Genomic DNA, 16,935 nt, shown 5'->3' with positions numbered 1-16,935 from the left:
TAAGGAATGTTTTGTTGAAGACTTCGTTTGGACTCTACGCTCTGTTAAAATTCTAGCACGTTTATCGGCTTTTGTTTCTTTAGTTTGTTTAATATGGTCAGAATTTTTGTTTGCTTTCTTAGTCTCAACTTTCTGCTTGGTGTTTGGTTTAGATTTCCCAGTTTCAATGGATGCAGAAGTATTTTTGAGTGGGGAATTCTTAACTGTCGGTTTTAATTTAGATAATGGGGGGCAAATTATTTTTGTAATGCTTTCGTCAGTTAGTGTACTTGAGGAAGTTACAGATTTCACTGCATTGCTATAAGAAAGTGGTCTTTGTTCAGGTGTTAACAGCTTTTTAGCTTCAAAGTATGGTATGTTTTTCTTTATTTTAAGTTCTTGGATTTTCTTTTCTAATTTCCATTGGGGACAATCTCGGGAGTCAGATTGGTGTGGTTGTTTACAATTTACAGTGCTGCAGTGCAATCATTAGCTTGATGGCCAGCAGTTGCACATCTAGAACAGGTCTGTGTGCCTCTACAAGCCGTCTTGGAATGACCGAAACGTTGGCAGTTATAGCACCTGTTGGGATTAGGTATGTAAGGGCGTACTTTGCAGTTTAAGTAGCCTGCTTTAATGCTGGATGGTAATTTTGTTGTATTAAAAGTTAAGATAATACTATTAGTGGCAACCAGAGCATTTCCTTTTTTCATAAAAATGCGTTTCACTGCAATTACACCTTGGCTGGCAAGGCCATCAAGAATTTCACTTTCAGGAGAATTCAAGAGTTCCTTTTCAGATATAACACCACGGCAGGAATTAAGTGTCCGGTGAAGTGTTACAGAAACGGATTGATTTAAAAATGATTTGGCTTGCAAAAAGGATTTGGTTTGAAGAGCAGAAGTTGTTTCAATCAATAAGTCACCCGACCGAAGTTTCTTGACTGATTTTGGACTACCGCCAATACCTTTCAAAGCTTTTTCAACGGCAAAAGAAGATAATTCAGAAAGTTTTCCATCAGAAATGGAGAGAATAATAAAACTAGCAGTTTCTGATAACGGTTCAGTGTCAGAAGTAAAAAAACCCATAAGAGTCAGTTAAAAGTTCGGGCCCCGACGGCACCGCCCTCCACGGAGCCCAACAAAGGAAGGCAGCCACCGGCTCCAGACATTCCCAGCCTCGGCGCTTACCATGGTGCTAGCCGGAACCTATACGCTGAGAGTCACCCCCGGGGACAGTGACCACCCTTAACGCCAAGCCCAAGAAGTGACCCCTTCGCTTAATCCCCTTGAGCAGCCCAGTCAAATGTCTGGGATACCAGCCGATTGATACATCAGGGACCGAAATGTACCACCCGTCTAAAGGGTCGCCACGCACGGCAAACACGTAGGGTTTTTGACTGGCCATGAGAAGCAAGAAGCAAACAGAGCGGCGACAGCTTCTCATGGGGAGCTCCCTCGCTTACCGTCGAGGGATGGAAAAATGAAGAAACGGAAGGGGAAGGGGGGATTTAACGAGAGAAGGGGGGAAAGAAGAGAAAAGGGACAGTGAAGAGTTGGAAGAAAGAGTAAAAGATCCCTGGGTACCTCGGGATTGGGACACCCGTACCCACCTAAAGAAGGTGGGCCCCGGAGGGCTTAATATTCTGGAATTTCAAAACAAAATAAAAATAATTTTAAACATAGAAATACAACAGTTATTTTATGAAGTTTAAAAAAATGAAATAATTTTAAAACAATTACCTTCCAAACACTGTTGAACAATGTTGTGCATACAGAACTGCTCAACAGTCATTTTCCATTTTTGTATTGATTATTAGTTAAATTTAAGATGAACAATACATTTAGAAGAATTTTTTATACCTTGTTAATTATTGTGTATTGTAATTAATAAACGGAGGCATTATTTTCTTCCCATTTGTTTATTTTATCTGGTATTTGAAGCATCAGAGCGAATAAAACTGCTGTAATTTGAGTGATTTTGTGTACTAGCACTAATTTGATAATCTAATGACATCATCAGTTTTATCTCCTGCAAGATAAAAATAATAATTTTGTCAGAGAGAAAAAAACAGTTCTTTTCAGAACTAAGAATTATTTTTGACCTTTAAAGAAAAATTCGTCGATCTTCCATTCAGCATTTTAACATTGGAAGCAGCGATTCAAAATGGCATGTAAACTATGGTATTTTTTGAAACGAAAACTCTTTCCTGTGCCACATTTAAATATTCTAGTTGCTGCTCATTTCACGGGCGTTTCTGCCAAAATCTACGCCGAACAATTGACTGTTATTGACGCTAAAATATTCAAAAAAAAATCCGCTTGGCCGAACTTCTCTATCCACCTTTTGAAAAAGCTGTTAATGAGTCTATTAATCACTTTTATCATGTAAAAATGTGGTGTACGAGAAAAATCCTCTATCAAAGCTGCCCAAAACGAAAATCAAAATTCATATCTCATTTTTTGAAAATCGCACAGGAATTGCACCCTCTTAAAAATTTCAATTCAATGATGGCAATTCTTTAGGCCCTGGAAAGTAACCCAATTTAACATTTGAAAAATTCATGGTATTCTCGTTTCTCAAAAGCCAAAGCAAAGGTATCGCCCTCTTTCTGAGCTGCTGTCTTTTGAGCAGAATCTGAAAAACCTTCGAGATCATATGCTCACAGTAAAAAGCCCATGCATACCATATCTATGTCTTTACACGTTTGACATTATTGATATTGATTCTGAATATCCGTTAATTGAAAACGACAACAATGAAAGATTACACAAAATTGAAGATGTAATAAAATCAGTTCTCATTTATAAAGATTCAGATTATAGCCACATTCTTGAAATGCTGAATATCCAAAATCTCCTGGAACCGTATCGTATTTCTCACAAAGATCTTTAGCTATGTAGAAGTATAATATTCGCCGGTAACACACTCTTGAAGCGTAAAAAAAAAAAAACTTCAAAGAAATGCCAGGTAATCATTATCCGACATAGTAGTTTTGATATTTTATCTGTGGAAAAAAACCTCATAAATAATTAGATGAAAACATCGCATAAAAGTTTTTTTTTAATTATTTAACAATGAGAGACATGAAGATTGCTTTTGCCACATTTATCGAATCTTTTTAGCTATACTAACACATAAAACTGAATTTATATTTGTTTATTGAATAGTACAATAGTGTCAAACATTTCTTTTCTTTATTTGACACTTCCTTAAACACTAGGGACGACTGACATGGCGATGCGTGTGAGAAAATTTTCAAAGATTCAGAACTGGAGGCATTACTTCATCAAGACTTCTGCCAAACGGAAGAAGAATTTTCAGAATCTTTGGAAGTAAATCAGCAAGATATTCCGAAATGCCCCGAAGCTAAAAGAAGGAATCAGAAGCCAGAAAATTTGGCTCCGTACGAGTCGAAGCCGGGTGATATTAATCGGCGTTTGTTTGCATCAGAACAAATGCTTCAAAGAAAGAATGAGAAAGATTTTCCACATGGCATAGTATCCAGTGACGAAAAATATGTCCAGGTCCACTATGATAAACCCAAATGTAGAAAGTAATGTGGAATACCCAAACATGCCTTCACGAATTATTTTTGCCTTCCGTTACAACGAAATGATGTGTCTAAGGGGACATTGAAGAAGAAATGGCGACAGCACCAAGAGAGACAAAATTGGAGACATTACTAGATAAAGACATCTGCCAAACGGAAGAAGAATTTTCAGAATCATTGGGAGTGAATCATACCCGAACATGCCTTCACGTTCACGATCATTCCGAATATTCACAGTGTCGTGTCACTCCATTTAGTGAGTCATTTCGGTGCAATATATTATGAGCTGTAGAAGCAGAGTGAAACGTTAAAGGGATCGGTTACAACGAAATGATGTGTCTAAGGGGACATTGAAGATGAAATGGCGAGAGCACCAAGAGAGACAAAATTGGAGACATTTCTAGATAAAGACATCTGCCAAACGGAAGAAGAATTTTCAGAATCATTGGGAGTGAATCATACCCGAACATCTCTTCACGTTCACGGTCATTCCGAATATTCACAGTGTCAAGGTGTCGCTCCATTTAGTGGGCCATTTCGGTGCGATATATTATGAGCTGTAGAAGCAGAGTGAAACATTAAAGGGATCGGTTGCAACGAAATGATGTGTCTAAGGGGACATTGAAGAAGAAATGGCGACAGCACCACGAGAGACATAATTGGGGACATTACTTGATAAAGACTTCTGCCAAACGGAAGAAGAATTTTTAGAATCATTCAGAATCATTAGGAGTGAATAAGCAAGTCATTTCGATATGATCTGAAGCCAAAGGAAGAAATAAGAAGCAAGAAAATGTAGCCCCGTAGGAGTTGAAGTCGAGAGATATTGAAAGGTATTTCTTCACCTCAGAATAACTACTTCAAAGAAAAAAATAAGAAGGAGTTTCTAGCAATGAGTGTCTGGTGGCAAAAAATGGTTTCACTGAAACACAGAAATAAACCCAAATACAGAATATAATGTTGAATATAGGGACATGCCTCCACATTGAAGGACATACCGAATATTCACGGTCCCAAAGTGATGCTCCATTTGGTGGGACCACTGCGGAGTGATCTGTTATGAGCTGTAGGAAACGAGTGACACATTGCAGGGGATGAGTATCAAACGAAATTAATGCATTTTAGTCGACATTGAAGAAGAAATAGCGGCAGTAGGAAGATTAGGAAGCAGTTTCTTAACCGCATTGGGACTGGTGACGAAAATAAGGTTGAAGCAAAAGGTTGTGAGAATTTATTTCCAACTTTGCGTTATAACTTGCAGCGGCAAGTGCTGATGAAAATAGACAAATACAAAGCTAAGTTTTGGCATCTGCCTACAATAATCTTTGACATCTGCTAACACAACGAAAAAAAATAAAGAATTTGTGTTTCCACCATAATACAAATAGAAGATGCTAGGTTTCGAGCATAATTCTTAAAATTTCAAGAAGTTTTGATTCGGTTTCCATTTCAAAAAAATTGCAACTGGGGAGATTGCAATTGCGACTGCAAATTCAAATACTCTCAAGTACTTAAGTTGACTTTACTGTTGTTGAAATAATCTGTAGTAAATGATTTCAATGCTTCAATATAGTGGGGTTTAATATAGACCAAGAACATGACGATACGAGAGAGAAAATTTACAAAGACTCCGAATTGCACTCATTACTTAATCAAAACTCGTGACAAAAGCAATAAGAATTTTCCGAATAATCAGCAAGTTATTTCAAAATGGCCCAAAGTCAAAGGAATAAATCAAAAGAAAGAACAATGAACTGGGTACTAGTTGTAGCCGAGAGATATTGAACGGCATTTCTTTAATTGATAACATATGCTTCAAAAAAAGAATAAGTTCCTACTTAGCATTTTGACAGCGATGAAAAATGTGTCTACGATAAACCCAATACTTCCCTCATCGGGAAGTATTGGGGGATGCTCGGATATGCTACCATGTTCACGGCCATACCGAATGTTCACATTGCCAAAGTAACGCTCCATTTGTTAGGACCATTTTAGTACGATATATTATGAGCTGCAGAAACTGAGAGAAACATTACAGAGGATCGGTATTGAACGAAATGGTATAGAAGTATGGAACAGACGTCATGTGGTAGGAAGCATGATCCCGGTGCAGTGACGGAAACAGAACCAAAAAAAATTAGTTTCTTTCAATAATCTATATTTGTTAGGAAAAAGAAAAAGAAGAATATTTCACATAAGAAAGTGTAGGTCAGATGTCATATAGTAGAACAACATGAGCACGCAGCAGTGATGCAAAGAGAGCAAAAAGGATGATAAGAAAAAAAATTATTTTGCATCATCATTATTTGGAAGGGTATAGAAGAAAACGATATCACGTTTGAAAGTACTTAACAGACGTCATGTAGCAGGAATCATGATTCCGGTGCAGTGAAGGAAACGGAACAATAACGATGATAAGAAAAAAAAACTTTTTGCATCATCGATATTTGGTAGGGGATAGGATAAAAAGACGATATCACGTTTGAAAGAACATAACAGACGTCATGTAGAAGGAATCATAATCCCGGTTCGATGAAGTAAAGAGAACAAAATGGATGGTAAGAGAAAAAACATTTATTTTCCATCATCAACATTTTCTAAGGAATAGAAAAAGTGCTGACGAGACATAATGTAGCAGGAATCATGACCTCGGAGCAGAAATGCAAACGGAACAAAAAAGATGTAAGAAACAAAATATTTTGCATCATCGATATTTGGTAGGGAATAGAAGAAGAAGATCATATCTTATTGAAAAGTATGTTACAGATCTCATGAAACAGGACAACAGGAGTCAGATTAAGTGATGGAAAGAGAAAAAAAAAGGATGGAAGAAAAAATTATTTGTTTTGCATAATCAATATTTCGTAGGGAATAGAATAAGTACGAAATCGATGTCACATGGCAAGAAACATGACCCAGTTGCAGAAATGGAAAGAGAACAAAAAGGATGATAAGGGGAAAAAACTTTTATTTTGCGTCAACAATATTTCGTAGGGTATACACGTACGGAACAGAAGTCATGTAACAGAAAACATGACACCGGGGCAGTGATGCAAACGGAACAAAGAGGACGGTGAAGAAAGAATAGCCCTTTTGAATCATCAATATTTGGTGGAAAATAATAAAAGATTATTTGACATTGGAAAGTACAGGACAGATGCCATATAGAAGTATAAATTGAGTCTGGTACAATGGCGGAAAGGAAACAAAACAAAAAGGATGATATGGAAAAGAAAACCTATTTATTTTTCATCATCAATATTGGTTAAGCAATAGAAGAAGAAAACCATTTCGCATGGGAGAGTACGAAACAGATGTCATGTAGCAGGAAACATGCTTCAGGTGCAGTGATGGAAAGAGAAAAAAAAAGGATGATAAAAAAACATTTGTTTTATATCATCCATATTTGGTGGGAATGGAAGAAGACAGTTTCATATAGAAAAGTACAGAACAGTTGTCATGTAGCCGGAAACATGCCCCCGGTGCAGTGATGGAAATATAAAAAAAAAGGATGATAAAAAACATTTACTTTCTATCATCGATACTTGGCGGGGAATAGAAGACCATTTCATATAGAAAAATATGGAACAGTCGTCATGTAGTCGGAAACATTCCCCCGGTGCATTGATGATATTAAAGACGATGTCGATAAAACATGTTTATCAATTACTGAAAGATTTGGATTATTATCTATGGAAGACTGAAATTGTTCCCAAAAGCTTTGCCACTGTCCTACATCGCCGTTAAACTTTTCTAGTTTAATTGTATGCAGTTTTACAGTATACGATTGAATAGCAGGCGTTGTAATGCAAGGGTTTAAATTCACCGCCAAATTATTGTTATTAACAGCCAAATCAGAAAAGTTATTTGTAGTTGGCACTTATTTTGAATTTTTTTTTTTTTTTGGCTTTAAAAATTGCGAATTCAGCATTATCGTTATAGCTTTCACATTGTAAAATATCTTTTTCGTATTCTTCATCAGAAAGAAAATTGTGTATTTCATTATCCATTATTTTCATTTCATTTAAGGTAGTAGTTAAGCAATTACAAGTATATTCCACATCTTCAATTGAAAAATCATCTTTTAAGTTACTTAGTTCAACAGAAAAACGAGTAATATTACAGCGAAGAGCTTTCCGTTTTCGCTTGAGTTGCACCATTTTGTTTGCAGTTTCATCTGGCGTCACCATTGAAGTAATCCGAAGTATAAACACAAAAAATTCAGTAAGAAAGTAAACTTGCCGATATTTCGTAAAAAGCAGGAAGTATAAATTCACGGTCCTGATTCAAATAGAGTTTTTGGTACCATATATTAAAGACGACTGCGTTAGTATGACATATATTTATTCTTCACAATAAGTAGACGTACAAAACATATAAGTAGTTTTATAGAATAACAGCAAAAACGGTGATGCCACTCAAGCTAAAAGTAATTATGCAGAATTGTTTACTTGCTTGCTTGCCGCAACGGATGGTAAGTGAAAAAAAAGAATGGTTAAAAAACATTTATTTTCCATCATCGATATTTTGTGGGGAATAGAAGAAGACTATTTCATATAGAAGAAGTACGGAACAGTCGTCATGTAGCAGGAAACATGACAGCAGTGCAGTGATGTAAATGGAACAAAAAGGACCCATTTGAATCATCAATATTTGGTGGGACATATTAAAAGAAGATTACTTGGCATTGGAAAGTACATGACAGATGTCATATAGAAGGATAACAAAGGAGTCCGTTACAATGACGGAAAGAAAACAAAACAAAAAGGGTGATACGGAAAAAAACCCTATTCATTTTGCATCATCAATATTTGTTAGGGAATAGAAGAAGAAGACCATTTCACCTAGGAAAGTACGGAACAGATGTCATGTAGCAGGAGAGCATGAGCCCGGTGCGGTGATGCAAACGGAACAAAAAGGATGATATATTTTATTTATTTATTTTGCAACAACAATATTTGATGGAGAATACTATGGAAGTATGTATCTTAAGTATGAGACAGAGACAGACTTCATGTAACAGGACACCATGGCCCCGGTTCAATGACGGAAGGAAGACTAAACAAAATGGATGGTAAAGAAAAAGAAATGTTTACTTTGAATCATCAGTATTTTTTGGGAAATAGGAAAGGAAGATTATTTGGCATTGGAAAGTACAGGACAGATGCCATATGGAAGGATAACAAAGGAGTCCGTTACAATGACGGAAAGAAAACAAAACAAAAAGGGTGATACGGAAAAAAACCCTATTCATTTTGCATCATCAATATTTGTTAGGGAATAGAAGAAGAAGACCATTTCACCTAGGAAAGTACGGAACAGATGTCATGTAGCAGGAGAGCATGAGCCCGGTGCGGTGATGCAAACGGAACAAAAAGGATGATATATTTTATTTATTTATTTTGCAACAACAATATTTGATGGAGAATACTATGGAAGTATGTATCTTAAGTATGAGACAGAGACAGACTTCATGTAACAGGACACCATGGCCCCGGTTCAATGACGGAAGGAAGACTAAACAAAATGGATGGTAAAGAAAAAGAAATGTTTACTTTGAATCATCAGTATTTTTTGGGAAATAGGAAAGGAAGATTATTTGGCATTGGAAAGTACAGGACAGATGCCATATGGAAGGATAACATGAGTCATGTACAGAAAGAAATTTAAAAAAAGGGTTATACGGAAAAAAACCTATTTATTTTGCGTCATCAATATTTGTTAGCCAATAGAAGAAGAAGACTATTTCACATAGGAAAGTACGAAATAGACGTCATGTATCAGGACAATATGGGCCCGGTGCAGTGATGCAAAAGGAACAAAAAGTTAAAAGATAATAGCACTTATTTAGCATCTTTTGTAAAGACTTGCAAGAGGTGGTCGAAATTCCGACCATTTGTTAGATCACACGACTTACAACGACCTTGCACGGATAATCGAATTTTCTGCATGATTCCCGGCATTTCCTGAATGTTTGCGCCATCACCCGATATCTATGCTATAAAGTCCATAGTACTGGTAACCGGGTTTCGTATTCCATGTTTTCCATTTCACCCTACAAAGAAAATCCGAATGGAGATAGATTTTGTCACCAGGGTTGAGCACAAATCAGTTTTCCACGTCCAGTCCATGGAACTACAAATTTTCCGATGAAATAACCACACGTATCATTTACAAATTGTGCTGGTGGTCATCATATTGAAACCACATTCATTGACGAATAATGGCAAGAACCTCGTTCATAATACCCGATGACACAGTCTGAAGAGATATGAGATGGTTTGCTTTGTTCAAACGGGATGGCAGTAAATACTGTCCCAGTAAACAACCACTGACGATATAAGCCCAGACATTGACGGGGAAACGCTGTTGCGGAGCTCTAATTCTCACATTAAGTGGGTTCCGATTAGCAATCGCATGTGAATGGTATATGTTGAAGATATCTTCAAGAGAGAAGAACGATTTACCGTTAAAAACCAATATATGCTGGGAAATGGGTTGAATGGTATGGACCATTGACAAAAAGTAACAGGCTTGATCTAGTCATCTGCTTCCAGTAATTGCACCTCTTTGCAAATGAAAACTATACAAATATTCATTGCTTATTATTCACCACATTATTGCGAAACTCTAAACTGCCTGTCAATACATCGAGTGCAAAAACTTGGTTATTCTTCGATGCACCATAGATCTAACATCCTCTACCGAAACTGTTCGCATCGATCGGTGCATTTCTGCATGTTTATGAGTGCCAGAAAGTGATCTTGTTTCGTATAGTTGTAGATGAACACGTAAAAACAATTGATACTGCGCTATTTGGGGTAAGTTCTTCATGCAATTACCTAACTCAAAAAATTGTTTTCCTGTGGCACTGTAAGTCAGATGGATATCTGCAAGTTCCTTTCACGCATACTGTTTCAAATAATTTCTGCAAAATTATATTGTCGAAGATGATCGACTGCACACGTCAAGCAGCTTTCGGGATGAATGAAAGTTGTGGGCACAGAGATCTCCCAGCTTCTTCATGCATTCATTGCTTTTCTATGCGAAATATCTTTCTTTTCTTATTCCCCACCAAATACTAATGATGGATTCAGAGTTAGCCTGTAGATACTAATGCTGAATTTAGTTGGACTTTAAAGAATAAACTGTTTCATGAAAGACATCATACTGTAAATCAATTTAAACTTTACAGAAGAATTTTCAATAAAAATATGTTTATCTACTCTGTTGTGCATTAATCTAACCGATTTTAATACTCTTTTAACATGAGAATATCTTACTTTAGTAGAAAGTTTATTTATGTTTTATTTAGGAAAATATAAAATTTTCCTTTGTCTTTAAAAATACATTTCTGATGAAATTTCGTGCACAGATTTTACACCATTTTCCTAAATTTCTTGCAAAGTTTGAACAAAATACGTTTAGAGGAAGATTATCTGTCTAACTGTTAAAGTTTGTTTTCGTTTAATTATATTAAGGTGCCGTTTAAAGCAACACTAGGGCTATTTTGGGACGGGTCTCGCAATTTTGAACCGTGGTCAGATGACGACGACGACACCCCCTCTCCATATCATACCATACCAGCTGGAGAACGTTTGATCATGACGGATTTAACGTACAACAGACCTCCTTACACGAAGGTTCTTCGGTGAAATCGGGTAACAAACCTCAAACCCTCCTGTTCCGAAGCCGAGACTTTACCACCAGGCTAACGCGCCCCGTAACTGTTAAAGTACAAATGAACACAATTACTACAAAAGGTAGAGCATAATTTGGCATTCAAGTTAAGTATTTAAAATTTTCATTAGTATCAAGTTTGCAACCAATTTTGTCTGAGAGCTAACTGTCTGTCCATTTGTATTTTTAACTAACATATAAGCACCAAAATTCCAAAAAATAATTTAAATATGCTATATTTGGTTGATTTGATTTTTAACTATAATTCTAGTAAGTCATCCAAGATACAAATTAGATTGTCGAGTACTTTTTTATTAACGGCCTGACTCAGATTAATGGCAAATAAACCCAGCAAAATGGATGATATTTGGTACACAGTGGAAACATCTTTAATACATTTTTCTGCCATATTGTGTCAAAAAATATGCATATGTTTGATTGTCAATTTTATTTTCCTATCAATTGCATGATCCCATACGTGCTGTCAAAACTTTTTAAAATATTGAATTATTGAAATTGATAATTTTTTATTTATTGTGAAAAGAAAACGGTATTTTTTCCTAGATTTCATTCTTTTTTTAAAAAATTTCGCTTAAAAATTAACAAATTGGAAAGAATATTTTTGAAAAACGAAGTTAAGAAATAATAAAGGAGAGGAAATTTGAAGCATAAACTTTTTTTCTGCAAGGACCATTTAGCAAAATTTCTGATTCACTATCTGATCCAGCATCAGAGTATCCTTCTGTTATCAGTAGCTCTTTGTCTCTCATTCTTAATTTTTTACAACTTCAAATTTAAAAGAAAAATATTTGCCACTTAAGATCCACTAAGTTCGTAAGAGCACAATTTACCTATTGGGAAAAAAAATGTCTGATCAAGAAACCAGATTAGACCTTTATCCACATATTGTTTTTACTCACACTACTGACCACTTTTAGAAATATTGTAAAATTTAAAAGTGAAAAATATTGATTCTACTCAGCATATTGTTAGGATGAAACGGTGGCACTTATTTTACCACAAAATTATTGAACAACTCAATGAACTTCTATTTGTAGGGATATCGCAATGCTGAAACCTGTATGATTAACTTTCTTTAAGAAGCTTTCTAATTATAATGTACATTTTTAAAAAATTAAGAAATTAAAACCCATCTCAATGTTATTCAAACGTGTCTTATATATATTAAATAGCACTACATAAAGGATTAAAAAAATCAAACAGTTTGTAGTGGCGCATGAAATAGAAGTCTGATATAAACCTTTATGGTGTTTAGTTATTTTTACAGAGAATTTACCGTGAAATAGGTTCGCATTTGTTTTCCATTTGGAGGAAAATTCTGAAAATATTCAACAGTCAGCCTAATTATGATGAAATCAGTCTACAAGCTATTCAATGACACTGGTTAACGATAAAAGAAGTAGGACAGCAAAAGAAAATCGATAAAATTCAATGGTTGAAATAAATCAAATAAATATCAAAAATTAAAATCAGTTACAATCCACGAGACAAATAAATTAGAAAGGTCTTAAATAAGCAGCTGGGGTTGCGTGACATTTTATACACCATCGACAGCTTAGCAGCAATGCATGGACACAGATGGCTTACTTTTCAAATAATTCCAGCAAATGACTAAATTCTACAATTAAATTTACTTAGATGCATAACATAGGCTATTATATGTTATATGAATAATTTATTTAAATGTTATATACATTTTTGAGACATCTGATTGTTAAAAAATCATTAATTATGCAAACAGACTCTTTCAATAGATTCAAATCCACGTCAAAGAAATTAGAAATCAGCACTTTTCAAACCATTCACAATATTTATTCAAGATGATTCTTTAATGAAAATTAAAAATCTATAATTAGTATATTTAATGTAAATTGTAATTTCTTTATCCTGGCATTTAATTAATAATTTCATATTATAACTTTTTTTCTCATGTATATTGATCACATTGAAGACATAGATAGATTCATAAACTTCCCTTCCTATATTTGCTACCCACTGAAAATTGATGCGCAGAGGAGTTTCATAAAACAGTGTTCCTCAACAATAGAATAAGTCAGTTAAATATACTATTTTTATAATATTAAATATGATATACTCTGTAACCAGAGAAGGTTAAGTGGATTTTTGTAAACAATTGGCCATTACAAGTACTCGGCTATCTCAGTGAAAATAATTACAGACACATATCTTATTTCCAAAAACATTTATTTGTCAGGAATAATATCAATTTAACAAATATAAATAAATTAATCATCTTATTTGAAATCTTTGCCGTTTGTCAAATATCAGTAGTCTCAGGAGGTGTACAGAATATTTAAATTTAATGCTATATGATCTAAAGCACTTTCGATTTTAGTTACTAATGTCTTCTTAGTGGATAAGAGCCTTGCCAAGTCCCAAACCATATCCAAGTCCAAGAGTAGATCCATATCCAAACCCAAGAGGAGCAGCAACACCAAGGGCGGCTCCATGTCCAAGAACACCACCATAAGTAACAGGGGCGGCAAGAGCTGGGGCTGCGTAGGAAGCAGCGTGTCCGACAACAGCTGGTGCAACAGGGGCTACATGATTGACAACGGGAGCGACGGGTCCGGAATAGGGGCTGGCAACAAGGGCAGCTGCTGGGGAGCTAGCAGCAGTTCCGGGTTCGTTAGTCTTGACGACGGCTCGGAATCCATGACCATCAGCGACGTAATCGACACGTCGGACTCGTCCATCGACGTCAGCAAGAGCATAAGATCCCTTCTTGTTTCCGTGGGCATCGCCTACTTCGGATCGGGAGTTGGTGGCACCCAGTCCGTCCTTGATGTCATAGCCGAAAGCATAGTTTCCGTATGCCTAGATTATATTATTAAAGAATTAAACTGATATAGCACCAATATAAAAGGAAAAGTACAATTTTATTTTATATTACTAAAATATTCTCCAGGCTTTATATGACGTTTATAAATCAATTCATAATGTACTTACGTCTTGAGTTTGAGATCTGGAACTGACTCCGGTGTTCACCAAAGCGCCATGTCCCAACAAAACACTGGCATTTACAGCTGCAAGAGCAGCGAAGAGGATGGCGACCTGAAGAAAATTAAATTAGTTTTACATAATTTTCTATTTCTACCAAAGTATGAAAATATTTATTTTGAAACTTAGAATTCCATTCCGGTTTATTTAAAAAAAATTCTGATTTTTTAGTTGTTCAGGTTATTTTGTTTTAAATATATTTCATTATGCATATCATTCTATCTTGTCATACGTCTTGACATCGAGATTAAAAAATTTATTTTAAAGTAAACTTAATTTGCCATTATTTTTTTTCTGCAATAGTATCATAAATTAAGGGTATCATAAGTGCTTATGACCGATAAATTTATGCATTTAAGTTGTCCTTTATTTTATTCCTTGTTAATTCTAAAAATGTTTTTATGAAAGGTAAAATATTTTTTTTACCTTTTTCGTTTTATTTCTTTGCTACAATTAACTTATAATAAATATAATTATGTATTAAATATGCAAAAATCTTATAAAATATTCTACAGCGTCTACATAATTTTAAGTACCTACATTTATGAATAAACATGCATTTATCTCATTCAAAAATATTGAAAGTAATAACAATAATTATGAAAATGGATCGATAGTTGTTTCGTACTAACTATAACTAATGATTACTAAACTTATTATTTAGCAAAACGTCTGATGCTATTTTGGAAAGTTTCATTTTTATAAAATATATCTTTTTTATTTTGAACTTTCTTGAACTGATAAATTCTTATCAATATGAACAAACAATTCATTCATTTATAAACAATAATTTAAAGATTATTTAGCATTTTAACAAAGAAATGAGAATTTAAAAATTTTATTTAAAGCAATTATTGTACTTAATCTCATCCTCATTACCTTCAAATCTTGTTATAAGTTACAAAGAGGTACATTAAGACAAGAATATCTAACAATCTACAAAGCTTTTATTGAGTAAGTAACGAAATGGTAGAAAATTTTAAGACAAACTATATTTTTATTTTCATTTAAAATTACTTTTATTGAATGAAATTTATTTTTAGAATAATATATAAATGTAATGATATTTTAAACTCTTAATTTAATCCAAATTAATTTCCAAAACTTTATCTTAATTTAGACCATCGTAACTTCATTCTAAAAATATTCTCTTATTTCGTGATCCAATTCCACTTTCGGTTTAATTAATTCCTCTGTAAAAATAATTCGCCATTAGTACTAAGTATCAAATGAAAGTGATACATCATTTGATACGTTGCCCTTGTGAAAGGTCATTCCATCGGCACGTGGCCGGAAATCCTATGTTATATAAGGCTAGTGATCATTTGTTCGGCCCTTTTTTGCCTTTCGTTTTTTACTTCTGCTTTTGTGCCGCGCTGCGTCTTCTTGTAAATAATTATGCTCTCCTGGATGGTGGTAAAGAGAGAATAAAACGAAGTTAAAAATACCATATATATATATATATATATATATATATATATATATATATATATATATATATATATATATATATATATATATATATATATATATATATATATATATATATATATATATACTTTAATTTTATTTATTATCTATGTGTTTTGCTTGGTTTTCGAATTTAATTATTTTTTATTTTAGTTTATAAATAAAATATCACTGAAAGAATATATTATTAACTAATGTTACTAAACTATTATTACTATATGATGATTAATTGAAATATGAATAATTTCGAAGGAGATAATTCCAAGATATATTCCAATTTCTTTACGAATATACGACCAGCTTATATGGCGAGGAAAAATTCAACTAGTTACAGATTCGTAAAAGCATATCAGAATAGAAAATGCAAGCATTATTATTTATTAATTGCAAAAGATTTTACCTGCATCAAGTACAAAAATATAAATACCATTGTTTTGCATGATAACAAAAATGCTTTTAATTCTTTTTAATTAAAATTCAGATGCCATTTATGCACGGAACATAAGATCGAAGATGGAATGAATGATTTTACTTACCTTAGCAATCATTATGAAAGAAGTATTTTGTTACTTGACACACTGAGTTATAAATTTAAGACGCTCTGGACTGATATTTATACTGCTGTTGAACAAGGTCGGTGACTTTCCAATTTGTGATATACAGGTCTTAAATGCCGTGAAAGTGAACCGGCTACTGCACCCAAGGGTATTTGTCGTGTTCGTGTAACCTCGGAAAATCCTTTAAGATACGCAGAAGTTTCCTGAATATCATTATATTACTTATTTATTTCACTTTTCTTACATTTCTGTATCAATTATGTATGTTAATTATGCAATCTAATACTAACAATAATTTTTCAAATTGATTTCTTCTAGATTTTTGCCTGCGTCCCACTCAGTTTTCTTTTTATGAAATTATTGTTAAATGAACGTGTTTGTAGGTAAAGCATAGTTTAAAATATTTAAAACTTTTTGCTTTCAGAAAATTTTTTTAATGTATTTTTCAAATTAATGAGAATTTTGTCTATCTCATCGTTCCCATATATTTTAGATTTGTGAGGTCATGTTTAACTTCATGTCACAAACAAAGGAAACATTTAAAACGTTTTTCACTCCCTTTTCACTAGATTGTTTCCAAAATTTTATACTAAGCTTCACTATTTCTATCAAAATCACATCTCAAATTTCATTTATCGAACTCCTTTAATTTTT

The 16,935-nt window shown here is 34.0% G+C and overlaps 2 protein-coding genes across 2 annotated transcripts; both read right to left on the bottom strand.

Annotated features, from left to right (window-relative positions):
• Nucleotides 1-446: 446 nt before the first annotated feature.
• Nucleotides 447-1,067, bottom strand: LOC129971847 (uncharacterized). The gene has a single exon (XM_056085821.1). The coding sequence runs from the start codon at nucleotides 1,065-1,067 to the stop codon at nucleotides 447-449; it is 621 nt and encodes a 206-aa protein (XP_055941796.1).
• A 12,536-nt stretch (nucleotides 1,068-13,603) lies between these two features.
• On the bottom strand, nucleotides 13,604-16,272 carry LOC129971846 (adult-specific rigid cuticular protein 15.7-like). The gene is made up of 3 exons (XM_056085820.1): nucleotides 16,261-16,272; nucleotides 14,204-14,308; nucleotides 13,604-14,071 (listed from the first exon to the last, which is right to left on the bottom strand). Exons 1-3 carry the CDS (start codon nucleotides 16,270-16,272, stop codon nucleotides 13,604-13,606), a joined length of 585 nt encoding a protein of 194 aa, XP_055941795.1.
• Between the last annotated feature and the right edge of the window lie 663 nt (nucleotides 16,273-16,935).

The sequence above is a fragment of the Argiope bruennichi genome, chromosome 6 (genome assembly GCF_947563725.1).
Source record: "Argiope bruennichi chromosome 6, qqArgBrue1.1, whole genome shotgun sequence".
NCBI classification, from domain to species: domain Eukaryota; kingdom Metazoa; phylum Arthropoda; class Arachnida; order Araneae; family Araneidae; genus Argiope; species Argiope bruennichi.
Note: the sequence above shows the minus strand (reverse complement) of the source record. Positions and strands in the feature narration are given on the sequence as shown.